General features: G+C 35.8%; 1 protein-coding gene across 2 annotated transcripts; it reads right to left on the reverse strand.

Moving 5' to 3' along the window:
• Nucleotides 1-274: 274 nt before the first annotated feature.
• Nucleotides 275-6713, reverse strand: LOC110709337. 2 transcript variants are annotated; one of them, XM_021887548.1, is made up of 6 exons: nucleotides 6403-6713; nucleotides 2017-2296; nucleotides 1518-1742; nucleotides 1338-1430; nucleotides 1116-1253; nucleotides 275-1034 (listed from the first exon to the last, which is right to left on the reverse strand). In XM_021887548.1, the coding sequence occupies exons 1-6, from the start codon at nucleotides 6450-6452 to the stop codon at nucleotides 582-584; spliced, it is 1239 nt and encodes a 412-aa protein (XP_021743240.1). In that variant the 5' UTR covers nucleotides 6453-6713; the 3' UTR covers nucleotides 275-581. The 2 variants fall into 2 exon arrangements, with proteins under 2 accessions (XP_021743240.1, XP_021743241.1); XM_021887549.1 differs by having other exon boundaries at nucleotides 275-1013; nucleotides 6403-6710.
• Between the last annotated feature and the right edge of the window lie 3912 nt (nucleotides 6714-10625).

Below are 10625 nucleotides of genomic sequence, written 5' to 3' on the forward strand. Positions count from 1 at the left end.
TCTTTTTTTTTTTTGAATTTTTTATCCAATAGTTGATTGACACGTGTAACGTGTAGGGCCCACTTAACGGTTTTTTTGGATGGCAAAGTTAAGTGGTGGTGAAAGCAAATTTTTGGTTTTTTTTGTGGTGTTATAATAAAAACTTTTTTTTTTGTGGTGTTATTATCAAAATTGTGACAATTTTTGGGTGTTATTTTCTAATTTTTCCTAATAATAATAATAAAAACAAAAACAAAAAATCAATTAGAACAGTAAAAAAAAAAAATCAACTAAGTAAAGGGAAATTCACCATTTATATTATCACCACACTTACATCATAAAAGTTGACATGCGACTTGTTCCTATCTTTCTTTGAAAGCACCAATCACACATATCTTCATAATCAATGTTAATTTCCTGCTCATTATAAAACACATTCTTTGGGACTTTGATAGGTATGGTTTTTTCACTCCTTTTCATTTCAATAGCTAACTTCCTACAAACGCGCACCAAACTGGTGGTCAACTTCAATTTCTCCTCAGGAGTGATCACATAATTGGTGGATGATGATTGTGATAATATAGAATGAGTAGAAGGTGTGATTAGTTCTTACGCAATTCACCAACTATTTGCCTATCACCTGATCCATCTAAACCATGGCTGCTAAGTAATTCACCAAATGTAGCACTGTACACATCCTTGTTGACACCAAATCCCCCAAATTGGGCACTTGAACTACCAAGTTGAATTTGTTGGAATTGTTCCGGAGTCAATTGAAAATTAGACATAATAAAAGACATCAGAAAATTTTGATTGTTTGTCACATTTTCTAACTTTGTTTCGACTTGCTTGAGCTCTGATTGCACTTGGTTAGCGGGTGTAGGCTTCTTGTACCCGAAATACTCCTTGTTTGTGACACCTCCAACGGCCCTCACACAACCACCATGTTCAGGAGTGTTTAATGCTCTTGCCAATATATCATTGCGCCCTGATGCATCAATTTCTCCTTGATTATGTTGAGCCTCTAATTCTTTCTGAAATTTATAGATATTAGCCTGGTTGTGTTAGAATGATTAAAGATACTATCAGTTTGAGGTCTATGACTATGCAACATATATATGGATACATAATCTTACAATTGCTTGAGCTATTTCCAAATTTGCCAGATTATCAAATTTTAGAACTCCTCCCTCTTCTCTAGAATGAGCTCTAATCCAAACCAAATGCCGAGGTACATCTACAACTTGAATTCCTTGATTCTGCAATTCCTTAGCCTGAAAAAAGTACACAATTGAAAAGTCATAGTCTTATTTGTATAGTATTTATTGTTCGAGAAGCATGGAGTATTGTAAACTTACACTCTCGTCCTCATAATAAGAGTACCCTTTTCGACCCCCACGATAAGAAGTCTTCCTCTTTTTAGCCCTTTTTCGATTCAGTTCACTCAATTCCTTCAGTACGATATACATAATGTTAGTAAATAGCTTAGCTAATTCTTATATGACTTCATAATATTTATGTGACGAATATAAGATTACCTTAAACTTATCATCAAGACTTGTTTCAACGAACTTTTTCCAATCATCTACGGTTATCCATGGATACAAACTCGGTGGTGTCCAGATAATGACATCTGTAGTATTTCCCTCCTCGTCACACTCGTACATAAAATATTTTCTTAATCTAGCCTTGAATGCTCTCCACCTCTTTGATGCTTGTTTTATCACATATCCTTTACAATCTTCAGGAACAGTGAAACCTTTCTGCAAAAATTAAAATAAGCACACTATTAAGTTTAATAGAATTTACAACCAGCAGAAAAGAAAGGTTCTAAATATACAATAATTAACAAAAGTAAAAATTTATGAAAGGAAGAGAAAAATCAGACCGCAGGTAGGTCGCAACCTACTTAACTATTCCACAACCTGGTCGCAACAATGCAACATGGGGTCTATACAATTTTATTTAATAAAAAAAAAGCAAACACTTAATTAAAAATTTAATGAAAGTGTGCAGCTAATTAATGTACGCTCTTACCGTAATAAAGTCTAGAACTTCATTGATAACTTCTTTTGGTACTTCTTCCCACTCCTTATAATTAATACTTACTCGGATGCAAACAACAACACCAATATAAGTAGAAAAGTCAGTTTTATGATCTCCACAAGGCAATTTTTTGTGATTCCATTGTAAAGGGATTTTATTGCCACTTTGAATTGGTCTTCCAACTGCTGCACGGACTGTACGACCCCTGTGATTCTCACGTGTAGCAGCCTCTTGAGAGGAACATATTTGTTTTCTTTTATTTGCTATCAACCTAATAAACAGAAAATTTTATTAATGATTACACAATTGGTCAGCATAGATAAATAAAGAAATAGAAACAAAAAAATGCAAGCAATAAAAAAGATATACACGAAGTTCCAATGCATCATTTTATGCAGCAATCAGAACCTAATTGCAAATTAAGAAGGGTGAAGGGTTAAGGTTATTACAAAAGAAGTTATGTTGCCACTATGTTTGTAGCATTGTTTGCTGCCTTTTTACTATTCTTTTTTTGACGCTTTTGAGGTCTTTTACAAGTATCATCTTTGTTTTCAACCCAAATTCCTTCTTCATGGTCATTTCGAATATAGGTTGATGTATCATCAACATCTTCCATAACTTGGATGTCATTCAACCCAGACCTTTCCTCAAACAAAGCATTATCTTCATGTTCATCAATGGAATATCGAGGTCTTGGTGTTATAACAACAGACCTCCTCTTATGTGATGGGTCAGTCATGTAAAAGACTTGTTTTGCTTGGCTAGCTAAAATATAAGGATCTTCCTTATGACCAATTCTATCAAAGTTCACTAAAGTATGCCCCATGTCATCATATGTAACGTTATTGCTATCAGCCCATTTGCAACAAAAAACAGGTAGCAAAAAATCAGAGTAATGCAACTCACATATCTCTTCAATTACCCCATAATATTGCATTTTACACAAAACAGGACGAGTGTCTTTCGCACTAGCAAAATGCATTGCTTCAGTTTATAAAGATACCCCTCTATTTTGCATTGTACTCTTCTCATCTTGGTCCTTTGTATAAGAAGTCCAGCCATTAATGACATAACCAGAGTAAAAAGTGGCTGAAAAACTGGTCCGTATGCCAAACTCTTTAGACGATCCGAAATGGCATGTGATGAACCTTAAAACTCTTTCATTACCTCATTTTGGAACCAAATACCAAATGATTTATTATGCTCAGCAGCAATTGCTTTTGGATTAGCCTTTCGAATCAACCTCCTTAAAAAAGACATGTGTCGCTCAACATAAGGAGCTACTTCGTCTTCATTATGAAGAATATATGTGTGTGCCATACGCCATTTCTCTCGAGTCAAGTCCCTATCTCTACGACCTATTGTCCCTTTACCATCAAGTCGGCCACAATGTCGAGATTTAGGAACCCCTATGGTCTTCATATCTCCTAGAAGATCCATGCTAAGTTCAATAGCTGATTCATAAACCATTCTCTCCGCGATACAAGCTTCTGGACGAGAAAAATTCTTAACATAATCTTTATAAGTTTTCATTTGCCTTTCAAAAGGCCATGAACTCCTCATATGCACCGGACCACAATATTTAATCTCTCTCACCAAATGAATAGGGAGATGAACCATGATATCAAAAAAGGCGGATGGAAAATACATCTCAAGCTGACACAAAATAACAACAATATCTGTTTCCATAGAATCCAAATCGCTTGGTCTGAAGACTTTGCTGTGTATTGCATTAAAGAATGAACATAATCTAATAATGGAATATCGCACATTTTTTGGAAAAATGGAACGAATAGCAACAGGTAAAAGATATTGCATCAAAACATGACAGTCATGAGACTTAAGACCCACAAGATTCAGATTTTGCATTGAAACTAGAGAAGAGATATTAGAAGAAAAGCCCTCAGGCACTTTTACCCCAGATAAAGATGCACAAACTTCTGCCTTTTCTTTCCTAGAAAGTGTATAGGCAGCAAGGGGCAGATATTTTCTATTTCCAGACTTAACAGCATGGAGTTCATTTCTGATTTTAATTTTTTTAAATCAAGTCGAGCCCCTTTACCATCTTTTGTCTTTCCAGGAATATCTAGTAAAGTCCCTATCAAACTATCACAGACATTTTTTTCAATGTGCATCACATCTAGACAATGTCGCACAAACAGATGTTTCCAATATGAAAGGCGCCAAAACTCTGAACACTTCTTATAACCCTGTTTGGGAAGGGCGTTTCTATTTTTCTATAACTTGCCAAACGTAGTTTGAATGTCTTTTACCCTTTCATACACTTCAAGGCCGGTAGAGACATGTGGCTAGCAATTAAACTCTTGTTTCCCATTAAAAGCCTTTTTCATTCTACAATAGCATTGATCACATGGAAGAAATGGACGATGGTCAAAGTACACTATCTTATGAGATCCTTTCATATACTCACCCTTCCAATTGTCTCACATATAGGACAAGGGGCTGTTCCTTTTACACTATACCCCGAAAGATTACCATATGAAGGAAAATCTTGTATTGTGCAGAACAACAATGCTCTTAAATTGAAAGTTTCCTTTTGATTAGCATCAAACACTTCAACTCCACTTTCCCACAACAATAACAAATCATCAATAAGAGGTGCTAAGTACACACAACTATCATTTCCTGGTTGTGTTGGTCCAGGAATTATCAATGAGAGTATAATGTATTTTCTTTTCATGCACAAGGAGGGGGGCAAGTTGTAAATGGCCAATATAACTGGCCAAGTACTATGGCGGCTACTGAGAGAGCCGTATGGATTCATACCATCTGTAGACATTGCAAGGCGTAGGTTTCGTTCTTCTCGACCGAAATCACTCCATTTCTCATCGACAAGTCTCCACTGAGGAGAATCGGCTAGATGTCTAAGTAAACCATCATTCTTTCGCCCGAATTTATGCCATGTCAACTTCTTAGCTTCATCTGGATTTGAATACATCCTTTTAAACCTAGGGATAATGGGAAAATACCATAAAAACTTTGCTGGAACTCCTTCAAATTTGTACCTTGAGACCTTACATTCTGGGCAACTACCAAGAGATTCATATTTTTTTCAAAAAAGTATGCAATCATTCGGACATGCGTGAATCTTTTCATAATGCAAGCCCATTGTACACAATATTTTTTTTGCCTCATATGTACTACTTGGCAAAACATTGTCAGGAGGAAGCACATCGTACAAAAACTCAAGTAATGCGCTAAAACTCGTATCTGTCCAACCATGGCCTGCTTTTAAATTGTACAGCTTAAGTACACTTGACAATCTTGTGTACTTATCACAACCTAGATATAACGGCTTCTCAGATTCCTGTACGGTCACATCAGGATCATCCTCAACCCTTTCCTCAAACCCATCTATCATGTCCTCTAAGTTATCACCTTCATAATCAATATGACCATCATCCATTCTTTTGCCCATTGGTGATGTTCCTTCTCTACTTTCTCCATGGAGATACCAATAAGTATATGTTCGATCAAATTCCCATTTACTCAAATGAGCAAGTATAACATCGACTTTGTGATAACTAAGATTATGGCAAGTATAACAAGGACATGGCATAGTATCACGACCTTCATTATTCGTTACAGCAAATTTAATAAAATCCACAACTCCCTGATCATATTTTGGGTCCACGGGTTTGGTAGTTGTAATCCAACTTTTACCCATTCAAAACACTAGTAGATAAAAAGAAGAATATAAAAATAAATATTAAAAGTTATAATAACAATATATATTAATAAATATGCATCCAAAGGCATTGGGTATCATAACACTTAGCTTAACTCACTAATATTCTAATAAGATCATGTAATATGATCCAAAATCCCTATGTTTATCTATATATTTATAAACGATATTATCTACCTAAGGTCCTAATTCCTAAGCATATATATCCATAATTCCAATAATCAAGCAATCTGCCAAACTTTAAATTCACAACAAAAAAATTGTATATACACCAAACTCAAGAATGAATATATATATATATATATATATATATATATATATATATATATATATATATATATATATATATATATATATATATATATATATATATATATATATATATATATATATATGTCAGAGTAGTTTACCAAAAGCAAGCTTCTAAATTCACACAAAGTTCAAAATTGTAAAAATCAAGAACATAACAGAAATTGTGGAGTATCAAAACCGTCAACCTTCAGCAAAAATTAAAATTTAACACAAAATACCAAAATTCGTCTATATCTAGCAAGAATTCCATCACTAGAAACCGAAATTGACAAAGATTCAAATAGATTACATGAAAATACATACTTAGGGTTCATCTTTGAAAAATTAAAATTGTAATTAATTAGATTAAAACAAACCTAACGTTGAGTAGTAGCTTTGAGTAGCAGCGTCGGCTTCGTAGCAACATTTCTCTTAGTTCTTCTTGGAGGTGGAAGCTATGGAGATTCAATTGGAGAGGCGGTGGAGAAGAAGCAGTAGCGTTTTTGGGTTCTAACTTTTTTTTGGTTTGAAAGATTTTTAGGTTCTTTTGAAAATATAAATTAATTTACTTATTCCTTCCGCGGGATTTAGCGCGCCTCGTGTAATTTTCACTTGGTCAAAATCATATAGATCGGTTAAGTCTGACAGGCGCTCTATATTGTATGGTAATGTTTAAAAAAAATAGAAAAATCTATTAGTGACATATAGAACGGTTAACATAGAGAGGTGCTATATATAATTTAACCTACAAAACGTTCTTCTAAGATAGGCGTTCTATATAATTCTAGAGATCGCATTTCCAACTTCACCGTTGTGTATTATGCGTTATTTATTCTCCATTTTGTGGTAGTATATACGCTACGCACCACTTGAGAAATTGTGCCTCGCATTGGTGTGGGCCACAACCAAGCTAAGACATTACATGCTCGTGCATACAGTCTTTGTAGTTTCCCAAATGGATCCACTTAAGTATCTATTCGAAAAGTCTACACTCAATAGGCGCATATCAAGGTGGATAGTCAATTTAGCCCGCTTCGATGTGAGATTCATACCTCAAAAGGCTATCAAAAGATCCGTGGTCTCGGATTTCCTAGCGGATTTTCCAATAGAGGATTCGACGCCGATACATGACAATGAATTTCCAGACGAAGAATTGATGGTCATAGAAGATGATACTTGGACTTTATACTTCGATGGAGCCTCAAACTAAAGGGATGTGTGATAAGTGACTTTTATGTCACTTTTAGGGTGTTTACTGAGTGGCTTTCCGACTTATTTTCCAATACTTTAACTCTTTTTATCCTTTATTTCTATTATTTTCTTATTCTTGTCTTTTGTCCTTTATTTGAGTGTTTTGGTAATTTTTAGTGTTTTTGTGTTTAGTATCTTTATTTGATTTGTTTTAGTTTATTTTCTTATTTTTATTTTATTTGATTTTATTGTTTATCTTTATTTTTTTTTTTTAGTCTTTAGTTTTATTCTTTAGTCGTAATTTTATTTTAGTTTATTTAGTTTCTTTTTATTATTTATTTTCTTTTATTTGTCTCGGTTTCATTCTCGGGTTTGTTTATGTGTAGGTTCGAGTTCGAGGTCCAAGCCAATTTCCCAAGCCTTTTTCATCCTCCTAGCAGCTCCCTCAATTCACCAAACCACCTGAACCACCATTCAGCCACCCTTAACACCATTCCCCTGCTCCCATAAACCGCAACCAACACCACCTTCAGCCACCCTTAACACCATTCCCCTGCTCCACCACTTCCACACACAAAACAGCAACCACCAGCTCCACCACTGCTGCCCGCTCCACCACACAAAACAGCAGCCACCAATCACCACCTATAACAGCCACAACAACGCCCACAACAACCCTTGCACCACCGTCCACCAAAACCCACACCAATCAACCAACCACCTCACGCAACCACTTGCGAACCTCACACCAAGAACCACCTCCAGCAACCAACACTACCAAACAACCACCAGCAACCCCTGCTCCCTCACGCAAAACCACAGCAAAACCACCACACTCCCTTGATTTCCCTCTCCTCTTCTCACCTTCACGCAACAACATCAACTACCTGAACCACCAACACCCCGCAACATCCCCCCCATTTAATCCACCTCACGCATCTCCCCAACTCCATCTCCACCACAATCAACCACGCACATCAACAACAACCCAGCCACAAAGTCCACATGCAACAACCAGCCATGAAACCACCAATTCGCATAAGCAACGGCAAAAATCAGAGCAATCGCAAATTAATTGGGTTCGAGCAAACCGAATAGGAGTTCGGTCGAAGTTCGAACCAGAAAATTTTGAGGTTTTGTAATTTGAAGAGGTGTGGTCGAACACACCGATGGTTCGACCAAACCAACCCCGTAGGTCGGCCGCACCAACCCATGGTTCGACCCAACCATTTCACGAGCTTCGCGCGTGACTCTTAATGAAAATCGGACGGCCACAATTCCTTCAATTAATCCAAAGGCCGAGAATTTGGTGATGCTAGATGATGATAGTGTTGATGAACGGTGATGATGGTTGGTTGGATGATGGTTGATGATAGAATGAGAGCATCCATGTACGGAATAGGGGAATTGGGGGGGTCTGATTGTTTTCGTGGGTTTTATGGGAATTTTGGGGTTTTGGGGTTTCTTTTTCCATTTTATTTTATTTTATTTTTTTTTTTAGTTTTGTTTTTTTTGGCTTTTAGTTTAGTTATTTTAATTGTTTTATTTAGTTTTATTTCTTTTTAATTTATTTTATATTATTTTAACTTGTATTATAAATACCCTCTTGGGGTTATTTTCTCACAACTTTTAATCAACATTTTATTTTTAGATAGATTAGATTAGTTTAGCCTATATTATTTTCTCTCTTATGGTTACATTAGGATTTTCTCTCTCTAGTTTAGGAGTAGTGTAGAGAGAGAAAGCTTGGATTTCCATGGAGTTTTTGAGAGGTTGAAGAAGCAACTTTGTGGAACTTCTTCTCATCTATTCAATGAGCATTTTCTAACTTTCTCTCATCTTTTTTTCTTTGCTTAATCCTTAGTTTTTGCTTTTTGTTTGTTGATTTGAGTAGATTAATTAGTTTGTTTGTTTAATCTTGTTTTTATTCTTATTTTACCTTGTTGTCCATGTCTTTCTTCATTATGTTAGCTTAGGTTTTGTTCTAGGGAATTGGATGAAGGTTATATTAATGAATTGAATGATTGATTGTGATTAGTCTGAAATTGTTTCTTGATTATTGTGTATGGGTGATGCTTCTATGGATTAAAATCTTTCTAGCTAATCGATTCTATGCTCTTAATTGTGCTTTCAATCAATTGTGCGAGAGTGAGTTGGTTGAGAGCCCTAAATTCTTCCATACCTTTGCTAGGCTAGTTGCACGAGAGTGAATTAGTTTAGTAGGATAATTAACATGCTTAATTGTGCGAGAGTGAGTTAAATGTGTTGATGTTCCTAATCAAGATAATTTTTATCTATTTGTATGATGTTGTTTAATACATTGATGTGATTGGATTCCACTTTCCCTAGTTTTAGTTGTTTGTTCTTAGTCGTGTTTAGTTTAACCTCTCTCTATCTCACGACCTTTCCTAGTAGTCTAGTTGGCACAAATTAATACACTTAGTCCTTTTGGGTTTGACCCTTTAATTGCCACTAACTAGTTTAGTGTAAGTTTAGGTATTATAAATTTCTAATTTGGTTAGGGTTAGTAGTCCCAACGACCTACTCTTACCCGCGATCAAATTTTGGAGCCGTTGCCGGGGACTAAGGCGTTCATTGGTTTGTGTTGATTAGATTAGCTAGGTTCTTGTATATGATTTTATTTTTGTTTGCTTTTCTTTGTACTTTGTATAAAAATGGCATGCTTATCTTTTCCTCAATTTGATGGTGAACCCTTCTATGCTTACTTTGAAAGACTAGATGGTTTCCTTAGTTACCATGGGTGTTCTCTTAGTGATGCTTGTGGTATAGATTATTGGGGCATGAATGAGTATACTAGGGGAATGGCTGAGGACATGAATAATGGTAGATTTTGTCATTTGTCTATGCATGATGCTTGGGATTTCTTCACATGGCTTGCTAGAGATTCTTTAGATAGAGAATCTCATGTTTCTTGTTTTGATTCTCAATGCCAAGATTCTTCTAAGTTTTGCATGAATTCTCTTAATACTTCTTATGTGCCTTGTGATGATCTAAGTATGCAAATTGACACCTTCCCCCCTTATGCTCATTTTGATAAGGTTTGTGCTAATTTTAATGATATGCAATTTGATTTTGAGCATGAACCTCAACCCAATAACATTGATGCCCAAATTCTCTCTCAAATGCAATATCTCACCCAACAACTCCAAGAGCTTCAAGAGGAACAAAAATTGAGAGAAGTAAGGCTTGCCCAAGTGATGAGTGCTATGTTTGATTTAGATGGACGTGAGGCACCTCACTTGGAGTTTGAGAGTGTTGTTGAGGATGATGTAGGGTAAGGGTGTGAAGGTGAGGGGAGATTTTCTTGTGATGAGAGGATTTTGATCCTTTTCATTCCCTATTTGAGCTTGATTGCCATCCTTCCCCTTATTCACCCCCTTTGAGAGCT

Source organism: Chenopodium quinoa, unplaced genomic scaffold (genome assembly GCF_001683475.1).
Source record: "Chenopodium quinoa cultivar QQ74 unplaced genomic scaffold, ASM168347v1, whole genome shotgun sequence".
NCBI classification, from domain to species: Eukaryota; Viridiplantae; Streptophyta; class Magnoliopsida; order Caryophyllales; family Amaranthaceae; genus Chenopodium; species Chenopodium quinoa.

Coding starts and splice junctions, on each gene's coding strand:
- LOC110709337 (XM_021887548.1), bottom strand. CDS start 6,452: ATGTTGCTACGAAGCCGACGCTGCTACTCAAAGCTACTACTCAACGTT. Junction 1,743..2,016: donor AAGTTCTAGACTTTATTACG/GTAAGAGCGTAC, acceptor TAATTTTTGCAG/AAAGGTTTCACTGTTCCTGA. Junction 1,254..1,337: donor CTTATTATGAGGACGAGAGT/GTAAGTTTACAA, acceptor TACTTTTTTCAG/GCTAAGGAATTGCAGAATCA.